Source organism: Channa argus, chromosome 15, assembly GCF_033026475.1.
Source record: "Channa argus isolate prfri chromosome 15, Channa argus male v1.0, whole genome shotgun sequence".
Classification (NCBI taxonomy): domain Eukaryota; kingdom Metazoa; phylum Chordata; class Actinopteri; order Anabantiformes; family Channidae; genus Channa; species Channa argus.
In genome coordinates, this window is record NC_090211.1 from 7,869,688 (window position 1) to 7,894,108 (window position 24,421).

At 40.1% G+C, this 24,421-nt stretch overlaps 1 protein-coding gene across 3 annotated transcripts; it reads right to left on the minus strand.

The window, feature by feature from the left end:
* Positions 1-1,726: 1,726 nt before the first annotated feature.
* Positions 1,727-24,027, minus strand: mpp3a (MAGUK p55 scaffold protein 3a). Of its 3 annotated transcripts, XM_067476891.1 has the most exons (21): positions 23,856-24,027; positions 23,648-23,742; positions 15,997-16,059; positions 15,773-15,891; positions 14,452-14,529; positions 14,018-14,098; positions 13,283-13,420; positions 13,066-13,147; positions 10,943-11,028; positions 10,546-10,620; positions 10,187-10,383; positions 9,259-9,323; positions 8,371-8,391; positions 7,333-7,374; positions 6,289-6,354; positions 5,452-5,607; positions 5,196-5,276; positions 4,993-5,086; positions 4,804-4,912; positions 4,572-4,700; positions 1,727-3,702 (listed from the first exon to the last, which is right to left on the minus strand). In XM_067476891.1, exons 3-21 carry the CDS (start codon positions 16,031-16,033, stop codon positions 3,523-3,525), a joined length of 1,836 nt encoding a protein of 611 aa, XP_067332992.1. In that variant the 5' UTR covers positions 16,034-16,059; positions 23,648-23,742; positions 23,856-24,027; the 3' UTR covers positions 1,727-3,522. The 3 variants fall into 3 exon arrangements, with proteins under 3 accessions (XP_067332992.1, XP_067332991.1, XP_067332993.1); XM_067476890.1 differs by lacking the exon at positions 23,648-23,742 and having other exon boundaries at positions 23,856-24,026; XM_067476892.1 differs by lacking the exons at positions 6,289-6,354; positions 23,648-23,742 and having other exon boundaries at positions 23,856-24,026.
* Between the last annotated feature and the right edge of the window lie 394 nt (positions 24,028-24,421).

Genomic DNA, 24,421 nt, shown 5'->3' on the forward strand with positions numbered 1-24,421 from the left:
CACTCGCTGACACTGGTTGTCTTAATAATGTCATAACTGTAACAGTCTACTAAGCCTATTAGAATGTGGAGTAAATTAGGTACCTACTGACCAACAGTGAGGTGATGCTGTTTAAAACATAATTAACATCTTGCTCCAAAGGACAAAAGTAAAAGCCGCACACACATTGTTGCGTATCTAAAAAATGCCATTATAGTCGTATTTTATTGACAGAGACCATTTATTGTGGAACAATTTTTTTTTACTTTTAAAACTTGATATACTTAACAGTAGTCAGTTATAAGTAATTGAAATTAGGAATACTTTGTAGAGACTGTTTCAAGTATGACATGAAAGAGTAGGTTTTTTTTATGTCAAAAAAAAGCCTAATTGAATCAACCATTATTCAATATTTATAAAAATTAAAGATAAGAACTTTTAAGGGAGTTTATTGCTTCTATACCCACATACCAAACCATATACTGAATACTATATTGTGACTATTTTTAAGAAAATTGAACCGAATGCCGTTTTCAGTGTAATGCCACAATGTAAATTGCTGCTCTTTAATCTTGTTTGTTCTCTTGAAACCATTCATTGAGGCTGAACAGAAAGATATTTATTTTGAGCACAAAGGACAGAGAAGCCCATGTAGTTAATAGCAGCACAGTTGCCTGTAGTGATTTATAGTTATGGTCAATTACATTGACTGTGAGCAGATATATGACTGAGACAGCAGTTTCTCTTTCTGTACCTATCCTTCACACACACACACACACACACACACACACACACACACACACACACACACACACACACTCACGCTAAGCTCTTTCATCCTTTGTACCCTCTAACTATTCACTTTCCCCACATCACATTACTTAGTTTGTTCTCCACATGTTTTTTGTTTCTGTCGTATCACGGTGCTGCTTCAGTGATAGCAGGAGACACATTTCTCACAAACCTGCTAACACACGAGTGCTTTCTACAGACATACAGAAGAAAACTAAAACACACAAAAGCTCTGTGCAGTAATACAAAGCAACTTGCCTCTGTGTGTCGTAGGAACATTAATAAACTCGGTGATGGGAAGTCATCTGGTTTTGACTCACATTTTGAACAAGTTTTTATCTTCCTACATTCCTTCACTTTATACTAGGACGGAATCCTTACCTGACCACCTGCTACTGCATGTTACTTTAAAATATAGTTTTAAAAGAAACTAAATCTCTTGGGAAGTAGAGCCAAATACAAATCTAATTATATAAAAAAACGACTTTAGCAGAGGCAATTCATTCACATTATATTATTATTAATATTTATAGTGAATTCAATAAACATCCCTAAAATGCTTTTTGTATTTTTGTAGAGAGAGCGTTTGGTTGAAATACTCTTTGACTTCTTCAGTAGCTATGACAACTAGTTTTTCCTACTGCTGAATTGAAGAAATCAAATTCATTCAGTCTGTCGCTCTGAGGTTCCTCTGAAGTCAATTTAAATTCTTTCCAGAACTTTCACTTTTCTTTCTCATCTTTTATCTCTTCACCTGAAAACAGTGCTAACAGACAGAGATGTGATGTGTGCTCTTGTGAATTAAAGCCAAAGACACTTATGTTATGATATGCACTTTTGTAAACTGCAGAGGAGACACTGGCACTGACTGAACTGAAAGGTTAACACATAGAACACTTTCACAGAAATAGAAAGAAAATTATTCCAAACAATTATTCGAATGAAATACTAAAAGGTTATTTCAGCAAGCTTTATTTATGGCACTTTGTACATGTCACATTACAGACTCAACATCCTGAGTGCCTTGGTTCACACGTTACATAAAAAGATCAAGAAGACATTGCATGTTTAAAAAAAAGGGATCTGGGAGGTGCATAATTCTGACAACACACAAGTTTGTCAACTTGTACTGATCACTGGCTTTTCTCATCACCTGTGAAAGAAGCCTGCATTATTGGTTTTCTCTTTTTGATTTAACATTTAAAAAATGGGTTCCCAACATTTTAAGTCTATCTTAATAAAACAGACTCTCTGTACTGGTTGTAAAAATCCCTTCCTGAAGTGATTTCAGTGTATGTGATGGAGGCCCACATCCATAGTTTTTATTCTCTGTGATAATTGCTACTTGGTGTTCAGATGAAGCTAATATCAGGTTTAAAATTGCTGTAGTTTGATTTCAACATTCAGTGTTTGTTTGGGCAAACAGCCTACTCTGCTGAGTTACCAAGTTTGTATAAGGATTTGCCTTATACACCGGATTTGTATAAGGCAGACTTCTGCAGAGCAGCTGGAGCTAGGAGAGTAATTTTTTATCCTTTTTAGTTTTTAACAGGTTTTGGTAAAAAAAAAACAAAAAAAACTGCCACTTTTAATCCAAAGATCATGTCACAATATACTCTTATACCTCAGTGTCAGGCCTTTAATTTTAAATAGGGCTGCTGCTACCAGCTGTTTTAATGATTGGCCAAATGTTTTCTTACCTAATTGATGAATTGGTTTCTATATAAAATGTAAGAAAATATGAGAAATGCCTTGTACAATCTATTAGATACAAGATAATGAATTTCAACAAAACAAAAAAAAACTCCTAACAAGTGAGAAGCTGTAACCAGATGTACAACTCTACTTTAGTCAAATGAAAAACCTGGTTGTTACATCACCCCAACCCCAACCTGACAACACTAGAATAAAGCACAATTGTACATAAAACTAGAATTACATGTTGATGCACTTGAACTCTGTGATATCCATCCACACATACTTTGTGTGTGCCGGTTCCTAGGAGTCAGGGATAGGCAGGTTGCATTAATGTACTATGAGATATTTTAAAAGCACACGAAGAATGGCCTTTACAATATTTACATCTGAGGTTAAATATTTTTTTTCATGCGTTTCCTAAAAAGAGTTGTTTCTGTCCTAGTATGAAAATGAACATAAAGAGCACGTCAGCTTTAAAGAGCATTCCATTAAATTCACATGTTAATTATTTCTGTTTAATGAATGATTGGCTCTTTTACTGTACAGGATGCAAAAGCAGTAATAGTAACAGGAAGCATTGTACGATTGCAACTCAGGTGAATTACCTGCAAAACTAAAAAAAACATGCTACTAAAGGTACTCCAAACGGAGTCACAATAAAGCCGACTGACTGAGCAATCCTGAGTGAGATCCCAAACCTGACACACTCCAGAAAGAGTGACAGTAACTGTAATAAAACACTTTACAAACTCTCCTCTGTTCCCAGTGTTTGAAGACAATAAATAAATGACAACCTGAATAAATAATACATGAGATCGCAGCTAAAAGTTTGAGGAAGTGACAGACTAATTTTGGGGTGATTGAGTGGCCCTTGGCCAAAAGAGCTGTCCTTTTGCTGCAACACCCCAGGGGATGAGGTATTCCTCTGACATCATCCTCTCTCTTTGGTGCCTCAGTCTACAGTTGTCTGACCAGCCCTGTGTCAGTTACATAGAGAGAGGCAAGTGCTTGGGCTGTGATGTTCCTTTGGAAGATGCAGGCAAGAGGGAAAGTTTAAGTATGCACCCAGCTGACAGGCACCCAGAATGACTCGTGTTCTAGTCTTTCCAAGACACTTCGCAGTTCTGCACAGGCACTGGCTGAGTCCTCCTTGATGAGGACGCGGTCCACCAGGTGCCCATACTGCTGATCAATCTGGATGGCAGACTGACGCATCTCCTGCAGGTCTTCGTCCTGATGCAGAAAATATAAGATTCAGTGATCTAAACAGAGCACTGTGACCATAGATTCATGCAGCACATATATCCATTCTGAAAGCTGGAACTTGTGAGGGCTAAACCTGCTGGTCCTGCATTGGCCACATTCCTATTGTAATTATGTAGAATGTGGCCAGTGACAGCTTATCGTATAGAAAACCTAAATGTTTCAGGAACCTTGCAGAAGTTACCTTGGAATCTGCAGGTTCAGCTTTCAGGGATTTGTTAGAACTCACCTTCAGAAAACATAAACATGCTCCAACTCCACAAAAAAACTGGGCTGGTGCTTTTGGATGCTTGTACAATTACAAGAAATACATGTTTTTAGCTAATCCAGTCTGTTTCTCAAATCATTTTTGCTTTTTAATTTATAGATCATCTTGAGCCATCACATGCTCGTGCATGTGTTTCTTTTGATTAGGTAAATTTAATCCTTAAAAATAGAGGACATGATCTCAAGTTGCATTGCTTGCATGTTGCAAATTTTTCTGAATACAAATAAATAGGCAATTGAAAGTGTAATGAGTGATGTCTAATTCTCCAGTTATGATATTGGTCACACTATGAACAACTACAAAACCATTCTATAGCAACACACTAGGTTGTAGTTTGCACCTGTCTTCCAGTCACTACACCATGCACCATCCTAATATGTCCAGTTTATGTAATACTGATATCATACCACATACCTCACCACTATGGTCACATGTAATCAAATTTAACAACATGTAGAGGTGCAACTCAGGACTGCAAAATATTCTTTCTTAATCACGCCTTTAAAGTGTATCACAGGATACAGCCACTGAACTGTGACACATTGATAAAGTTAAGAGAAAGATGACTCACTGTGATACGGCCGTGCTCTCCCCCTCCTGGCGAGGTGGCAGCACTGCGGCGACGTCTGCTCTCAGGAACGCGAGGTTTTACAAATACCACATAGGGCTTGAACTCCGCCGTCCGCAACCTCTTCAGGGCCTAGAGACGCAGAGGAATTACATTTAAAAGAGGGAACAGAGATCAGAAAGCAGACATGATGAGCGGATCAGCCTCACCCATTCAGCAAAGGTGCTGTTCCTACCTCAGGTTGCACATCCACTATGCACATCTTATTCTTGGCCTGCACAGAGCGGACGGCCTCTATACTGGTGCCATACTGGTTTTCCTTGTATTCCCCATGTTCTATAAACCTACATAGCAAGAAAACAATCTTCACTTACTTTATCAGCTAATTGTACACATATTGTTTACACAAACAAACTCGACCTACTTATTGTTTAAAACATCTGCATCAAATTGCTGTTTGGTGACAAAGTGGTACTCAACGCCGTCCTTCTCATGAGGTTTCTTGGGTCTGGTCGTATCTGTGGACACACAAGACAAAACCTGCATGTAAAAGGTCAACAGTGTCCAGTGATGTCCACCGATAAAGGACATACATAGAGGACAGACATATTGGCATAAATCTCTTACGTGGAACAGCCACTGCATAACGATGTGGGTTTTCAGCAATCACCCGCTGTTTGAGTTCATTGATTCTCGCTCCAAGAGAACCTTTGGAAGCCAATTGTGTGTTTGAGAGATAAAAAAAAGTTAAGTAGCATCATCATGTTTCTTTACATTTATAAAGCTAGTACTGGGTCATCATTATGTAGTAACACACACTTTTCTCCACAATGTGTCATTAACACCACAGGACATTTGTGCCTCTCAGGTAGTTCAGTCTCACCAATCAGAACCACCAGACGTGGTCTCTCATTGGGCCTCTGCTGGTAGCGGGTCACCTCCTCATAGGTCAGGAACTCAGGGTCTCCGGGATCAGAGCCTTCTCCTGATGATCCTTGTCTGTCCTTGCGACTCAGTCGGAAACTCCTCCGTAAACCAGCTACAGTGAAGCCAGAGATGGGAGGTAACAGGGAGCAGAAAAAGATAAAGGGTTTTGGGTCAGATGTCATGAGCCATAAATTAATATCTGCATATAATGACATACCACATGAGTGCACTACTTTTATGATGCAGACGTAATATTTTTATCTGTGCATTAAAAATTGTTATTAGACGTTAGCAGTAAGCCAACAGGTATTGAATAAATTCAAACCACACCCACTGATAATCATGCATTAAAATAGGTCTGTAAACAGTGCACAGTGCAGTGAAAATATCTCATCTGAAATATAAATACTGATAGTGTGAGATATTAGATGAACTTTGAGCCAGTTAGATTTTGTGCTAAAAAAGACTTGGTCACATGCATGACAGTACATATATTTATAGCCTGTGAATGAAACAATAACTTTTATAGTTTTTATAGTGAAAACATTTTCATCAGTTTAAAATAGATTTCAGTGACTCAAGGTAGACATCTTTTTCCAAAACTAGTTCCAAACAGGACATGCTTCTTGAACAAGGTTACAGTGCTGAGGCAGGACAGATAAGACAGCCTGGCCCTGGGAAACACCAGGTCAATAGCAGAGAGTGACTGCAAATGAGAATCTCCCATGACCAGGACTGTCTGTATTCCCCCTGTCAGTGGTGTGTACCTGCAGATATGAGCCGGGCACTGTACCTGAATAAAATTCCCAGGAAAACACCTGGCCACAGGAGGGCGCCACTGCTTTACACTTAGGAGAGACTATAACTGGCGTTAGAGCATCACACAACCTCCACATGGAGTGAACGAGCAGCAAACGTGCCTGGTGGAGTGTGCAATGCATCCAACGCAGCTGGGCCCTTGTGGGGGAGGGGGCAGGATGGGTAAAGGGGGAAGCAGTGCACTTGCCACAGCAACAGGGGGAGTTAAATGCAGGGCAGCAGGGAGGCTTTGGAAGATCCAAACACTGCTAGATGGAGGGGGCAGGTGGAGGGATGGCAGGGGGAGGGGAAAAGCTCAAAACAGACTGCAAAAATGTACAGGTTGATCAGACGCACAAATACTGTCTTTGTGATATAGTTGTGCAGTGAGAGGGTGGTGTAAAGCTTTCAGCTGTGTTTAAATAACTCCCTTTGCATATTGTCATTCCAACTGCTTGCAAAATGTACAGGAGCAAATGGGGGTTAGGGCTTCAGAAGGGTGAGGGAGGGGAGGGTCAGTGGAAGGCTAGAAAGGGAAGGATGATAAAGAAGACTTGTGAATTTTCTCCCCCCAATTTCAAATCAACAGCTATCTTTTAATTCATACTAATATTCTTGTATTATTTTAGCACAAGTGTTACATTTTCCATGTATGTTGATGCAAGATTTTGTATGTTCAGCTTATACTGTATGCAGTCTGGAAGTCTGAAGAGGGGGTGTTCCTGGCACCTGCAGACATGTGAGGCAATATACATGTTATGCAATTTTACGTTTTGTAGAAACTCTGCATTTCTTCCCCTTGCCCAAATAAATTGGAAAGATTAATCCATAGCTCTGCTCACCAGCTTTGGCTTTAAGCCCATTTCTTCACCCTTTAAAACCTTCCTCCTATCTCTCAACCCCAGATTTAGACAGGTCAACCCTGCAAGCAGTTTGACCCCAAGCCCAAAAGCAACCAGGGAACCAGCGCATAGCCAGGCTGCAGCAGGCAAAGAGCAGAGAGGTAAAAGGACGTGGAGAAAGATATGCACACTCTCACCTATGTACTGTCCATTGAAATAGCCCTCACAGTCACAGTCCTCTGTAGGGAGGCAAGCAGGGAAAACAGGGGGTAAGCACAGGGTAAGACCTAGAAGACTTAAGGAGATGAGGAGTTGGAAGAGGGGGGCAAGTTTGCTGGATAGGGCAGGCAGTGCCAAGAGGCAGCAGATAGGTCAGACAACGGGAGGTGAGAACCGAGATACAGTATGATAAAGAAATGCTGTTAAAGGGAGGAGAGGAGAGGAGAGGAGAGGAGAGGAGAGGAGAGGAGAGGAGAGGAGAGGAGAGGAGAGGAGAGGAGAGGAGAGGAGAGGAGAGGAGAGGAGAGGAGAGGAGAGGAGAGGAGAGGAGAGGAGAGGAGAGGAGAGGAGAGGAGAGGATATGGATAGCTCCCCATCAATAAATAAAGCCAGCCCTAAACCTCTGCACACACAGGTAAATAAGCCTGATCTCCCCAAAGGCAGCTGATGTACAAAGTGTCACTAGCAAAAGCTTAAAAATACATAAATCTAAATCTGAGGAAAAATATGCATTTTCAATCATCTATTATTACACTTTGCCCTCTTTAATCTGATGTATGATAATACGCACTGAGAACAGAAAGAACAACAAAAACAGAAAAACAGAGGAACACATTAAATTATTTGCTGAAAACTGCAGATTGGAAGATAAAGACTGGGACAAAAGATAATGGAACTAAGGATGAAGCAGAATAAAAAAAGGTTCCATTGTTATCTTTAACAACCATTGCTCAAATGGACTAAAGTCTCTAGGGATGCTGTTCTGCAAGCACATCACTTATTACTATGCACACACACACACACACACACACAAACAAGCTACAGTAGGCAAAGAATCTGTAGTTTGGTCTCAGGTGCAGCAGGAGACGAGGAATCAAGCTGAAAGCAGTAGAAGTATCAAATGCACACACCCCACTGCACACGCACAGACACACAAAGAGGCTTTGAGGTGTTTATGAACCTTCTTCTACTATGTATTTTGAGTTGGTGTTTCTTGTGGCTACACAGGAACTCACCTTTATCACATCCTTGGTCATCTGGTACAGTATGCATCAAGGAAGAACAAAGCATGAAACAAGATCAAAGTCATTATAGGGCAAGTCATTTTGTGTAGACGACAGATAAGAGAACATGATTCTGAAATAAATCAAACTTTTTTTTTCTTTTGCTGACACCACTAGGGAGATCCCTATTTAAAGGACCCATGTTGGGATTTGAGGGCATCAATCAGAGAGCTTAAGGAGCACGGAGGGAGGCCGAGATAGATGACTCCCCGCAGGCTTGCTGGTGCGTGGCGTAGCAGGACTAGATGCCAAATTGCTAAGCTCTTGTCTCCCCGTGGCTCAGGCGTAATCGGGTCGCCTGCAGCTTACGCACCATGAGAACCCCCCCACTCACATTTACCCACTCACCTGTCTGTTTACACGCTGCCTCTGCAGTACCAAGTGAGAAAGTGAGAAGTGACAATGTATGGTTGGGTTTTGTTTCTCAGTGGGTGCCTGCCGTAACACAGTCTGGATCAACTTCAGATTAACTGACAGGTGGCTCACTGGCCAGATGGAACAAACATGACAGAGATTAGTTCATATCTGTGATCCCTCCCTCCGTCTCTGTGCCACGCCATCTCTCTCTCCTCCATTTTTAAAACATGTCTACTTACAGTAGCAGCATGTAACGGAAGCACAATGCATACTAAGATCTTTGACAATGTCAATTACCAGCAGAAAACTAAGAAATATCAGTAGAGACATTGTTGCATTTGCCCAGAGGAAGAATTTATAGAAAACTAAATACATAAATAAATAAAAAAAGGAGAGGTGACAGCAAGAGATGTTTCAGGAAGTAAACTGTAATTTTGAAATGATGCTAAAGATGACGTGGAATCCTAAGAAGTAGAAACTTACAGGCAGGTGTTTTAGGGGATTTTGGATTCGGGAGTGTGGAGATTTTCATCCTGTAGGCCAGTCGCCTGGAGGAAGGTGCAGCATGACAAAGAGCCAGACACGACCAAGGCGGGAAGAGATTCAGCAGGTCAGAAATAAGCAGTGAGCGAGACGTAAGGAGGAAATGTCAGAGGTGGGAAAAAGGCTTTAGACATGAAAGGCAGAGAAAGATACAGCACACAGGTGATATAAGACGAGCAAACATTACATGTATATGTGTCTTGGTGTTTTGATTTGCGTCTTTGTGGTAATTGAGGATGGGTTGTGTCATTTTATAATCATGTTGTGTATTTATATCTCTCCTAAAACACTGTATTCCCATTTATTCATAAAAATACGTTTACAGTATGCTTTTTTTTGTTTGTTTGTTTAGTGATACTGATACCTTCAAACATCTCATTCATCATTGTTTTAAGCTGGAGATCAGAGGTCAGCAGTATCACACAGCAGGAGCAGATCTATGTTATTTCATCATGAACATTTACTTAACCTACAAAAGCATTTAGGCTTTGCAGAACTTGTTTCCTACTCTGACCCGTGTCTTCCTCTGTGTTCCAGCTGGGGTTATAATCCAACAGAGGCTGCAGTGTTTGGCAGGGATCTCCCAGCCTGCTGAGATCATCTTACTGAGGGATTATGACACTTACAGTATCAGCAAGCGCCGCTTTATGGCTGTGTTTGGATTTCCTTTCTTTTTTTTCTCCCCAATGCTAAAGTGTTCAATCTAATCATATCTGACCCTCAAAATAGAACACATGAATATGGATTTAGAAGATTACAAATGGCTGGATATAATAAAAGTCAGCTGTGTTTGGGCAACTTGTCTGTCCTGTCACTCAGTAGTTCACAGTGCTTCACATGCACCACAAGGAGTCCTGTGTGCTCTCACCTCTCCTGGAACTGCTTTGACGGGATGAGTCCAGCCCGAAGATTGCTGTCTCCCACACGTTTGGCCTGCCACCACGTGGGGTCGTCCTGGGTAACAACCTGCAGGATGTCTCCCCGACTGAAGGGAAGCCCTGCTTCCTGGCAGGGTGTGGCCTTGTCTTCCAAGGGGGTGTATTCGAACAAGGCTCTCATATACACCTGGAATCAAACACAGGCTTTGTGAAAATTTTTAAAAAGCTTAAATCGCAATTTATATTGTTTGTATTGTATTGTTTATATTGTTTTAATTGTTTTTGTTACAAACATGTCCCAGACTCGACTTACCGACATGCTCCATTATTATAGTATACTGTATCTCACCTTACTGTCCTTCAGACGGTCCTCTTCTTTAATGGCGGGGATTATCTTTAGAGTGATGGATCCCTGGGACTGTGACTAAATCACAAATAGATAAGAGGAAGTAGAGAGGAAAGTGTGAGACTGCAGTTGCCAAATATTCTTCTGCCTGAGCTGGATTTTACTTTTCATGAACTATCACTCATCTACAGCTTGTGTTCAAAGCCTTGGAGTATAGCATGGCTAGCAGTAATTATGAATATATAATTTCTGTTTATTAGCTACACTAAGATCAAACAAATGCTGTCTAATACAACAGTCCTGCAATGAATCCTCAGATTCTGAAAGTGACCGTTTTTGTCTTAGAAAGATCATCGTCATTTTTGAGGATCACAAAATACAGTAGTATTGTGTCTCTTACCAACAGCTGACTGATCTCATCAGGTCTCTTGTGGATCACAGAGACACCATTCACTTCCCTGAGCTCATCTCCCACATGGACTAAACCTATGAGGATCAGACATACTATGAAGACATAGGCTGAACATGCTGAAACATCATTGACAATCAAAGACTTAGCAGAGCTTTGGGGTTTATCGGATGTATCTTGACATCAGTGTTGTTGTCAGATCCGCTGTTGTGGAGGACTTCTCACCTCAGCTTTGATCTGTTTAGCTGCAGACCCAACAATGAAACCAAAGGCCAAGAGAAGTGAGATCAATATGGTTTTCCCTCAGGACAGAGAAGCACACAGCAGAAACTCTATGCTGCAATCTCAGAATGTATGCATTTTTCAGACATACGCTGAGGCCTGAGGCCAATTCTGAAATCTTTCTGCAGCTTCTGCCTCTAGACTGACCAGAGATTTTTTTCCATCAGTAGACAAAGCAAGAAAAGACAGGAAGACATTAATGATTAATGGATATAGACACTGATTGGTTTACACCCCCAGTCTAAACCCAAATAATTATTATACTTCCATAGTAACATATATAAAAGGGTCTTTGTTGAGTCTACATCAAAGGTGATTGATTCTCTGGGGAGTCATAGAGAGCTTTGCTTTCAGCTAAACCCACACTATGCTTCTCATTTTTCTTCTCCTGGTGCATCTTTGTCACACTGTGGTTTGTATCTCGCTGTCACGAGAGCAGTTATTAGATACATTGGCTTTGTGGTGTTGTAAATGTAATTAAATATGGAAAAACATTCTATTCTCCCTATCAATATACACACTAACACATGATTACAAAATAAAAGCATATTTTTAGTAATGCTTCGCAAATGTATTAAAAATAATGCTAAGCTACACTGGGCCTAAGCTTTTCAGACCCTTCAGTTCCCCCGAGCACAGTAGTTTTAATAATTGAAATGAAATGAAATGAAACACATTTGAACAAACATGACTTTCCTAAAGTGGGTCAGACAGTCAAACTGAGTAGCCAGACAAGAAAGAACTGGGTCAGGCAGGTGATCAAGGAACAAAACATCCACCAACAGAGTTCTACAAGTTCTTTGCAAAGATGGGAAAACCTGCTGGAAGGATGACCATGTCAGGAACAATCTACCGTCAGGTCTTTGTGGTAGAGTGTCCACATTAAAGCCACAGCCCACTTGAAGTTCGGCAAAATACACAGAGCTAATGGCATAAGCAGGTATGTGGATGGGGAAGATAAATGCAGCCAAAAAAAGCCCTTGGGAGCCTGCTCCAGAGTGCATATGACCTGAAAATGTGGCGACAGTTCATCTTTCTGGACAATAACTTGAAGCAAATAATCAAGAAACTAGAGAATCCAGTGCAAGTCTCAGTCCTGTCAAGTCCAGACTCAATCCACATAGAATGTCTTTGGAGTCCTGAAGATAACAATTCCGACACTTTCCTATTCAACCTGATGGAGCTTAAGTGGATCTGTCATAAAAAACACTTAATAAGCACTTGCACAAAAACACTATAAAGCTGTATTTGCTACCAAATGGGATTCTATAATGTACAGAGTTAAGGGTGTGAAGACGTCTGCTTTTACTTTTGAATAGAATTGCAAAAATATTCCATCTCAAATCAAACTAACAACACAGTAAAGTGAAGGTGTCTGAATATTTTCCAAAGTGGCTATACTGTATATGCATAATCCTCACAAGACAGTTCGTACTGGTACAAAACACTGCTAAAACGGGGCTTTAAAAACCATGGGATTCTCTGGTAGTCCTAATGGCTCCGCCTGCCTCCGGGCTGTGCTACATTACTGCAGTGTCCTGGCTCGCATCCAACAGTTTTGCATCTCATCCCTTGCTCTTTTATTTAATGTTTTATTTTTTCTCTGAAACATTATATGGCAGTATGAGCTGTATGTGTTACTTTGATGAGTGAAGCTGTAATCTACAAAGTGATGTGTTTTTTTAACAAAGGAAAAGAGAAAAGGATTAAAGAAAAGTGTTTCCCTTTGCTTATCATCACACAACCTTTTCGAGTTATTTCACCAAACTGTGTCTAAATGTACTGGTAGCTCAGTAGCATAAATTCCCAGACTGACTAACAGAAGAATTTACCACTTCGGTCAGCTGCACCTCCCCTCATGATCCGAGCCACAATCACAGCCCCAGTGGCTTCATCCCGCCTGATGGTGGCTCCCTAGAGTACGGTAGAGGATAAGATAATTAAAAAAAGAGCAAGGGCCTCAATCCCACAGTTCTTTCCTCTTTTTGCCCGTTGTCCTGCAGATGTTTATGCTTTCATCACCACACTCATCTTTGTGTCACGGCTCACCAGAGGCTCTTTGTTCTTCACCAGCCTGACAATCTTCATCGACTCTTCCTCTAGCTCATCCTCAAAGTCATCTGGCAGCGGCGGCAGCACCGGGTCAAAGTTCTTCTGAGCCACAGTGTCATGCACAGAGAGAACAGCCTGATATGACAGAAAACAGACGTGGTTGGTTTACACTGCTGAAAGGGAGCTGCTGGGGTGTACACAGCACAGCCAGACGTCTGCCAGAATCTGTAAACAGCTTCAGAGATGAATTTAAAGCCCTATGTCAGGGAAAATTAAAGCTCTGACTGTGAAAAATGGCTGAATGGATGCACACTAAAATAAAAAAAAATAAAAAACCCTCTGTGAAATACTGAAAGAGCCTATATATATTCATATTTAGGAATAAGAACATTATTTAGAACTTTCTGAGTTTATAATATGTATTTTTAGCACTGGAAAAGCAGATGAACCTGATTACAAATTCCATTGTGTGAGCAAAAAAATGTCACAATTTCAACTGAAAGTTCCTTCAAGTGATGTCATCTGGAGGCATTTTTCAGCTAAAATTAGAGATATATTTTAATGTCGGAGGGAAGTTTATTATGAATAAATTACAAGTACTAGTGAAACTAGAATCAAAAGAAGCAAGTATCAGTGAAGGTGTCTTTTAAGTGAATTACTAAAATGAAAGCGCTCGCAATGTTAGTCACAGTGCAGGACTGATGACTTAAAGCCAGGTGAACGTGAGTCTACCTTGAGATGCGGTGACGTCAGAAGGTATAGCAGCTCCTTCTCCTCTGTGCTCATTGCCCCACTCTGCAGCTCCTCTGCCACCTGCCAATGAAACACAGCAACCAACCGAGTATGAACCTGCGTTTTTGTGCACATAGGCAGTAATGCATGCTGCAGTTTACTGTTAAATATATGTAGACAGATACACAGACATCCAGACAGGGAATGATGAGTAGCGAGCAGCTAAGGTCAGCAGTTTCCCCTGCTGATAACTGGTGGGAGCGAAAGTGCAGCAGGATATGGAGTTTCATTAGGGGAACATAAGGATGATTCAGCACTTGGAAGACATTAAAATTCACTTTTGATACCTGCATTGCTGCCCAGCTGGAGCTAACTCATTGTGACTGACTGCTGTGCTCAAGTGGAAAAGTTGTGTGAGTGAGGGATAAACTTACATCTTCAGCCAGAGAAGAGGCACTGTGGAGAACAGGTGTAGGACTCTGCCTCTCATACTGTCTCAACTTCTCATGAATCTGTAACACAAAGTCATTCAGAACAGAGTATTTCGAGGTGCGGAAGTCAAAACTGTAATGTCACATGACCAACCAGTGACCAAATCTTTGCTGGCATTCAGTTCAGCACACCATAAACACAGTGAATTATAAGCTGTAATACACTTTGTGTATTACCTATTTACAGTATATGTTGTTTTATACCTTTAATCCACATTTTATTAACAAATATTGTACTTTTTACACCACAGCATTTAGTCAACAAGCATGCAAGTAACTTAGTTTTCAGGTAAAGCTCAGACATCAGGTTCAGGTCTATTATTCTCAAAACAGCTGCAATTATTTAAGTCAGTGGCAGCAAACAGGAGATGCAGCAGGAAGTTGCTGCCTCAAAGCAGTATGTGTGAATGACCCATCAGATTTAAATAAACAGAATCATACAGCTGAACCTGATGTTCAATCTTCTAAAATTTAATTAGTAACTTGTCGAAATAGGAGTGGAGGAAGCCATCCATATTATTAACATTTTTGCTAACCACCAGCTAACAGACTGCTGAGCTGGCTGCACGGCAAAGAGACTTCGTCGGTTGATCATGTGACATGACGTTGTAACTTCCGTATTACCAAGTCTTAAGAACAACCGTCTACTGAGTTCTTTGTTAACAATGTTACTACAATGGCAACACATTTTTTACAGACATGTCTGCTTAATTTCCTTAAAGTGCATTACTAGTGTTCACTAGTAATGTTTTATTTAATTATTTACATTTTGTTGTCATTATAGTTTTTTTTATTTTAAATATGGTTGTTATTCTTTCTTTACATACAAAAGAAGCAGTCATGTTTCTTAGTGCAGTTATTGAAAAGTACTTCTTACTTGAAATGCGTGTTTGTACTGATGTTTTCAATAAAGAAAAAAAAACATCTAGTGTGTCATTCCCCCTGCCAACATGGTTGACATTTGACTGATGAAATCAGGGATTGCGTGACATCGTCTTGTTTGCCAATTCGCATAAATCATATTATCAGAAAAATAACACAAAATCCATAAAATTGGCTTTTCAATAATATTTCTTGGCAATTGAACCAACCAGTTTTAAAATACAGTCTTGAAAGGCAATAAAACATTACGTCCTTGTGATAGAAATGACCCAATTTATCATTTGTATCATTTATACAGATACTCATTATGTCCATGTTTTATCTATGTGTTATTCATGGAATCAGGCTCACAGCATTAGTAGTAGTAATAAGACTTCCTCACCTTCATGAGGTATCCCAAGCTCCTCTCACTGAAGACATCTTTGAGGAACACCATGTCCCCTTTGTGATTGGCATCAGGCCGCAGCTGAGAGGTCAGCAGGGCCAGTGTTTCATGTAGCCCTATAGAGGAGAGGAACAAGTAAGTTAGCATGAGCAGATGGAGAACACCAAGATTCCAGCAGTATGGACAGTATGTGGTACAGCATCTGTGCCAATTTGTCTCACCCGCTCCTGCTGTGAGGACCGGCATGCCTTCTTTCATGGGTCAGTGGGGTAAGGAGGAGAAACCTGGGGTGGTGTGGGAGCAAAATCGACAGATTATGAATGAAGCAATAAAGCAGGTCCTCAGATTTGTATATAGGTATCTACTGTTGCTTTCTGTTCCTGAGAGGATAGAAAAAGAATTTGCCTCAATTAGAATTTGCCTCAAAATGACTACTTTGGTGATACAAAGATATTGTACAATGCCAGGGTCTCATATAATGATATTACCACCTGAAGCATCTTAGCTTTATTAAAAAAACTTCACTCAACTTGGTAACCACCAACAAACAGGACAGACGACTTATTCCACCAAATCTGATCCAGGTAACTAGAGAGTTTTACTAATGAACTGTGTGTCATTCACGGCCATTCATAGCTATGGATGAATTATTCTCATCCTCATCAACATCATCTGACAAAGATAAAAGCGAAAAATCTGCATCATCAAAGCTGAGCTTTGGGAAGGGAAGAAATAAAGTTCAATGAGCAGGTGAGAGAGGAAGAGCAGGTACTGTCTGCTGCGACCAGGAGAGGTGACGAAGAGAAACCAAAACCAAAAAAAAACAAACAAGAAACAAACAACAACAAAAAAACCTCACTCATCCGATCATATTTAAACTATGTAGGCATAATCACCACAATACAACAGATGTAAAGGCATCCAGAGACCTATGTGCAGTAACTATAGCTGTATGTTATCTCCTAGCTATTGATATAAATATCCCCACGTTCCTACAGGCCATGATAGAGATGCATTTTTTATTTAATCTCAAGAATTAATACAAATTCTTTGGTAGTAATCCTAAGTAATTTTTATTTATTTATAGTACTTTAATACAAGAAAATGTCAAATTAATCCAGCAGACACCAACCTTAAGAAGGAATGGTGAACATCAAGCTTAACTTTGCGCTTTGACACCATCTGAAGGAGACAGACAGTAATCATGGCGGCACTGAACAAGTTTGCGAATTGCGAGACCAAGCAGTGAGGTAAAACTATTTCTACAATATGAACAGCAGGCTGACACAATGACTGACACAATGTGTATAAATGAACGTGAACACTGATGTCTGAAAAAAAAAAACAAACAACAAACAAACAACAAACAACTTCACTCATCCGATCATATTTAAACTATGTAGGCATAATCACCACAATACAACAGATGTAAAGGCATCCAGAGACCTATGTGCAGTAACTATAGTTGTATGTTATCTCCCTCTAGGCTAGCTACTATAAATCCAGGCCGCAATTTCCATTTTGCAGGGCAGTTACTAACCTGTGAACATGTAGGTGTGCATGCATAAGTCTGCTCGTGGTATACAGCCATGCTACTGAGATAAACAGTGAATGCTGGTACTATTAATCACACCGGCTCTCAACGGGTCCTCCGAGCTTTGCGATGGTGTGTTAGAGAGCAGGAGAGTGGGATTCTCTGGCACAAACCTGTATGAATAACTAGATTGGTGTGACAAACCTCAGAGTGATAGGAAAGCTGCTGAGGAACAGTGATAAGGCAGAGAGGAAGCTTTCCATATGTGTAGGATGTAATGTATGAATAACATGGAGCAAAAACATTGCAACAATCTTTTAGGTCTCATTTGGAATATTTTAATATGAAAAACTATTTAATAAGTGTGCTTTTAGACTTAATCAGTTTCTTTTGCAGCTAATAGAGTTTGTGGTTCTAATATGGGAAGGTGGTATAGACTTAATACTATCTATACAATATTATACAGTAATATTAATGACAATATGACAATAGCGCAATCAATGGAATTTTTGGACTCAGCAAACCAAGCAAACATAAAAAGTGATCCAAAATAGTAAGCCTGGACATCATCAAAATGATCACAAAGTAAAGCAGTTAAAGAGGTTAAAAAATAGAACATGAATGATTAATTTTTTTGTGGGCAGTATCTGAGGATAGTGAATCTGGCATCATGCCTCTTGGCTCTGCCACGTACCATAGTTCTTCTGTTTGTAGGCTCGTGTACGAGACCCAAACACAGTAGCATGTATGCAAACATGTCTCAAAGCAGCTAAATTCTTAGAAAGGGGAGGATTTCTCACCATTTATCATGGACAATATGATAAGGTGCAGCCCTAGTTTCTAAAGTTCTCCTCACTTACACTAGAAACATTTATCAATATGGTGCAGTTCAATTTAACACTACTTCAAACTGCAACCACAGTGATAAATATATAGTTAAATAAGTACCTTTCTGACAGTGTCTAACAAAAACAAACATTATCATGTTGGTACAATTTATGACTCAAATTAGATCTTATATGTGAGCTGTACCAAGCATCTACTGAATTTATATGTTAATCCATACTGACAGATCTGTAAGTGACTCAAAGACGCAGCCAGCAGGGCTACGGCTCAGACTGCTGGATTACTGCAACCCCTACAGATCAATATCCCCGTCACTTCACTCAATATCCTCCATACTTCCACTGACTGGAAACAAGTCAATAACATTAACCACAGATTCCATTACGTCACATTATGATCTGATGATAAAACAGCCAAAAAGTGCAGCAAAGACAGTACAATTTACATTTGATCTTCATTACAAGCCTTTGGATTCACACTAATGTTGTAAACATTTAAGGAAAATGAGTGCTTGACTTTCTGTCCTGTGAGACTTCTTGTACTTATGTCAGGCAAGATGCGATATGTAAGTAGGTCAGTATGGGCTACTTTTAGATCATTCTTTAAGATGTGACATTTAAACACTGTATTACATAATCATCCTCCACCTTTACACTCTGACGGCAAAGTGTATTTAGCCTGTTTAGAAAAAGGGCAGACGCCCAGTTGCTCAACCTGGCACTAGTTTGCCTACTTGGAACTTGTCTACTTTGCAGTCTATAGAGTAAACACAAGAAATATTTTTATCTAATCTCAAGAATTAATACAAATTGTTTGGTAGTAATCCTAAGTAATTTTTTTTATTTAAAGTACTTTAATACAAGAAAATGTCAAATTAATCCATCAGAAACCAGCCTTAAGAAGAAATGGTGAACATCAAGCTTAACTTTGCACTTTGACACCATCTAAAGGAGACAGACAGTAATCATGGCAGCACTGAACAAGTTTGCGAATTGTAAGCATAGTGAGCTCATCACTTTTCAATGTCACAAGCCATAGCCTAAAGGGCAGGCTGGAGACCAAGCAGTGAGGTAAAACTATTCCTACAATATGAACAGCAGGCTGACACAATGTGTATAAATGAACGTGAACACTGATGTCCGAAAAGGAACAGGGTGTCTTGAACACACAGGCACTCATTTGGACTGATGACTGATGCCAAACACCGCAGACAGGTGACTGGATCAGGTGGCTTACAGAAGCAGGAAACTCAGTGGCAGTGGACAAGTGGACAATCAGGAGACTTTAATAAACAGTACTTGTAACAAACAAAAATACCATATTTCATCATGTTCTTTACATCTTTTGAGGTTTGAGTTGTGCTTTGCACATGTGAATGGACATAGATTAACATAACATTTATAATGATACTATTACTATGAAATTGTTAGTATGCAGGTGTTTTTACAGTGTGTGGATAGTGACACAGGATGGGATTTAGGTTAAAGCTGTTTCCAGCGCGAACGGTATTCTTAGGGTTTCTAACCTCAAAATATCAACACCAATATGCAGAGCAGCAACGGAAAAAGTCCCTGAATGAGGGCAGAAGGAGAGCAACATGCAGAAACTGCAGATGTCTCAGTTCTTACCTTAAAATCCCTTTGTCCTCGGGCTCTTGTTTAAAAAAAAATAACGAAAAAGTATTCAATGACAAACAGCTGTTTGCCGTTGCCACAAAGAAAAAATAAATGAATAAATATCAACGTTTACTTTATTTTAACACACTGCAGTTTTGCTAGGATAAAAAGATAAACCTTGCTCCAGTTTTTGTCTTTGTAACCTCATTTTATATTTACATTTAGCCATTTTTACTTACTAAACAAACTCTGAGCCCAAACATCGCTGTAATGTCCCTTGATTGCAATTTTGCCACCATTCCCAAAGCATTTCTAAAAGTATCCTTCTGCTTTGATGGTTCATAAACAGAATATGATTAACCTCTGCAGAGGCACAGACAGAAACAGTCATGAGCCCATGAATAATGAACAGAGAGGATATAACAGAGGCAGAAATGATGAGGGAAAGCTGAACAACCTGAACAGGAGGGAGAAGACAGCAGGCAGCGGTGAGATCAACACACAGAAGACAGCCTCTTTATTCTAAGTGTGTCAGCCAGGAATTTCTGCGTATCACCCCACTGTAGTTTTTTTTTTTTTAAAGAGGAGGAAATATCAATACAGTAACTCTGAGAAAAATAAAGTAAGGGCTTCATTCTGTATTCTCAATATACCAATTCACCATTACACTGGCATTTGTCACCAACAACCTTCTTCAGCAAAATAATCCCTTTAGAAATGTCCTCCTTTGTCATAGTTTGAAACATTACATCCACATTAAAGTCAGCGGATCATGGTTATTGCTTTTTTGCATTAAATGTTGCTATAGTTGTTGTTTTTAACGTAGTGAATTAAACCAGTGATAGCTGTGTACACATCTATGGACCAACAGGAAAAGCTAATTAGCCATAAAGTACATTTTATTTGCTAAATGCTTCAAATCCAGAGCTCAGTGTAACTTACTGCACCCATACACATGCTTTTTACAAATAATTAAATAGGCTATTGGTATTTAGTAACTAAAACTACAAATCTAAATCCAAGTCAAAACCGTGTGCTTTGATCCGCTTGGAACACTGGTTTCAAGCTGACATCAAACGTTTTTTACATTAAATGTAAAAAAATATTACTATACAAAAATGTCACTTTTATCAGCATTTGTATCAGCCCATGACACACTTGACCTTTGGTTTCACGACTAAAGAAAAATCTGCTCAGAAACTGCATGTGTTGCAGCTCAAGCACCTTGTGCAACAAAACATGACTACAAATATCAAACCAACAAACGTCACTGGCCCAGAAATAAACTCAGACATCACACTTTCTGTATTTCATCCCAGCAAAAATGACATTTTCACTTCCAATCTAGTTAAAAGCTTATCTGCAGATCACACAAGCATGATGGTGTTCAAGTGAGGTCACAGAAAAAGCTCAGTCGTCAGCTGATCACGTATCAGCCTTCGTCATATAACATTCATCCAGACACATTTAGCTAAAAGGCAGAAGGATCAGCCGTTATTACCACTGTCGCTGCATTAATAACCTGATCCTGTGTTAAATAAGAGATTTCTAAAACAAAGTAATGTTGAATGTGTTCTCTGTGCTATTCATCCACACTTTAATACGCTCATTCAAAAACAGAAGAGCAGTTTGGACACAAATATGCACACACAGTACTAAACTCGCATGAACACATAACGAGCAGACATCTGACTTCGAGCGCTTCTTTGTTTCACAGTCTTTCAGTTCCTGATTTATGTTTTTCTTTGTCACAGCCTTGTCCAGAAGCTCTTTGTTCACTGTCTCTCAGTCATGAGTTTGTGTGATGCCAGCAGGGTCAGCAGGACAAGGCAGTGCCAAAAGTCTCTTTGAAACATCATCCAGTAAGCTGAGTTATATCCCAATCTAGTAAGACCTTCGTCTGGAGATCGAGCAGCTACTGCTTCACTAACACTGAACAGGGTTTACAGATTGATATTGGTTCTTGCTTTAATATCTGAATGACTTGGGTTGAGATTGCACGAAAACTTGTTAGTAAGTGAGCAGGGAAGTCCAGACACTGCTAAAGTAAAAGATAAACGGTCAAATCTGTTAAAAAGTAATAAATAATCAGTTCATAAGTCGGGTAAAAAACTAATGGAAAACTGTTTAGCTAAATGAGTATAGACATGTTGGGAAAACAAACAAGAGCTTAAAAGAATGGGATAAATGGCCAAAAGTAGCAAAGAAGCATTTCTGCATGAATGGACAAACAGCCATTTAAACATCCAACATATTTCTTTCTCTCCAAGCACGGAGCGCTTATGAGACAATGGGCCTAAATTAATGGCTCTAGTATGTCTCTTTGCAGCCATTATTATAACTGTGCCCACAGAGTGTAACACCGCAACACATTTGCAGAATTCAGGTGGTGCTAATGAAGGCTGTGTGTGATACAAAATGTTGGGAAAAAAACTAGTAATTCATTAAATTCAGCCCTGGTAGGTTCTGCTACTGATGCTATATTTTATATTTTTTATGATCTCTTTTAGTCACAGAAAAAGGACTTTTAATTGGCTCGAAAACGTATCATTTGTTGATGTGACATCCTGTATGCATAAGGTTTAGAAACAAAAATGGAAGTACTGTGACGTGATGCTACTATATCACTGCAAATCCTCCTATGGAGAAGCTTGAGTTGAATAAAACCTAAATGAAGACCGTCTTTTCACTCAGTAACAGTAAATGATGCTGGCAGAAGGTGATTCTTCCTTAATTATAAGAAAGCAATAAGCACTGCACATACAGATCTGTGGATTTTCTGGAGGAAAAAATATGTTCAATCATGTGCAAAAGTTTAAACACAGACAACCTCCAATCTAGGTGTACGAGTGTTTTGTGTTAGATACAGAGGTAAGGAGGCATCAGATGCATCATGCTGTGGTGCTGTTTGTCTTTGTTTACGCATGTTCTACCTTCTTAATAACCCCATCTCAAACACAAAAGCTCCTAAAGGGAAATTTCACCAGAGTGGAAATGTTTTAAAACAGGGAAGTCAGAGAGTGGTTTAAAAGCTTTATTAAACTAAGCCATAGAAAGCAAGTAGAAAACTGGTGAAGTTGCCCTTTAAGAAAAATGTATTGTAACTAGCATCAAGATATTAACACAACCAATTCTTAGTCAAGCTGTTTTTAGCAGGCTGCCTTAGCTGGGTCAACTTTTTCATGCAGTCTACCCTACGCATGTCCCTCCTTTAGGACTGTTCGCTCTCGTCAGAGCTACATAACTTCACAATGTGGCAGAAGATATTATTGTATCAGGATGATTTGGACCAAGGATTGATAAAAGGAGCGAATGGGTGGATGAGGCTACATCTTTTTTATGTGTCCTGCATGTACAGACAGAGGCAGACACACTGTTAGGTCATCGTAAATGTACACACACAAAGACACACACACATGGGCAGAGTGACAACATCTTGGTCAGTACACGATGTCTGCACCACTCACATGTAGCTAATCCACTGCTCTGACAGTAGTGGGGATGGGGGGTGGGGGGGACAACACTAAGCATGTCTGGCCAGCATCCAACATGCCATCCCCACACACACACGCAAACACACACAGAGTTTCCATACAGAAACACCCTAACCTGATGCGACCAGAAACCCCCCCTCATCTAATCTTCTCTCATAGAAGCGAGCAGAGGGTGTGGTCAGGCAGAAACTTATATCATCTCCAACATGGAGGGAAACTACTGATGTTGACAGCAAACACACTCCTGCACTCTGTCTCTCAAATGTTACATCCTCCCTCCCACAACCCCCTACCACCCCCTCCCCGCCGATACACAGTACAGCGGAGGCCGATGTCTGTTCTCTGTTTTTACTCCTCTCTCTCTTTATCTCTCAGTTCTTACTTCCTCGTGTCTCTGGAGCATAACGCCGGCACACCATCCCTCCCTCCCTCCTCCATCTCTCTACATCCCTCTGCAGTGCTACAGCGTGCCGTCAGCTTGCAGATAGAGGAAGAAAAGGAAAACACTCACTCGATAGCAGATCAGCTGACAACAGAAAGGAGTTTACCAGATGATTGTGGACAGAAATGAGCAGCATCTGTCCTCTTACCTTCGCTTCGTTTCTTTGTGTCCTCCTCTCTTGCTCGCCCACTGTTTTGTGTCCCTCCTGACTGCAGCCACACGGTTTCTCTTGCTCAGATTCCTCCTCCTCCTCCTCCTTCCTTCTTCGTCCTCCTCCACCTCTGGGTGCTGCTCTGACAAACCTGCTGCTGAGTGCCTGCCTCTCCCCCCTCTCTTCCTCTCTTGCTCTGCCCCACTCAGCCCCTCCTCTAGCCACCCCTCCTCCCTTTGCATCTGTGACTCTCTGTTCACAACATCAGTGGATGGAGAATGCCATATGGGGTGGAGATTTTGTATTGTGCTGCCTGTGAGATGCTGTAGTCGTGGTTCGTGCCTCCTGAGTCAGGGAGCTAGCATCTGTTTTTCTTGAAATTTTATCTCTAGTCACCTTTTAAAAACCGAGAATAATTTAACATCAATTGCTGCCGTTATGTAGATATTTCTAACAGATATTATAACAGACTTTTGCATTAAAAATGGTGAACAGTAAGAGAATATTTGCTAATTTCTCAAGTTCAGTCTCTTTTCATAAACTAAACAGAGAAAAGCAAAACA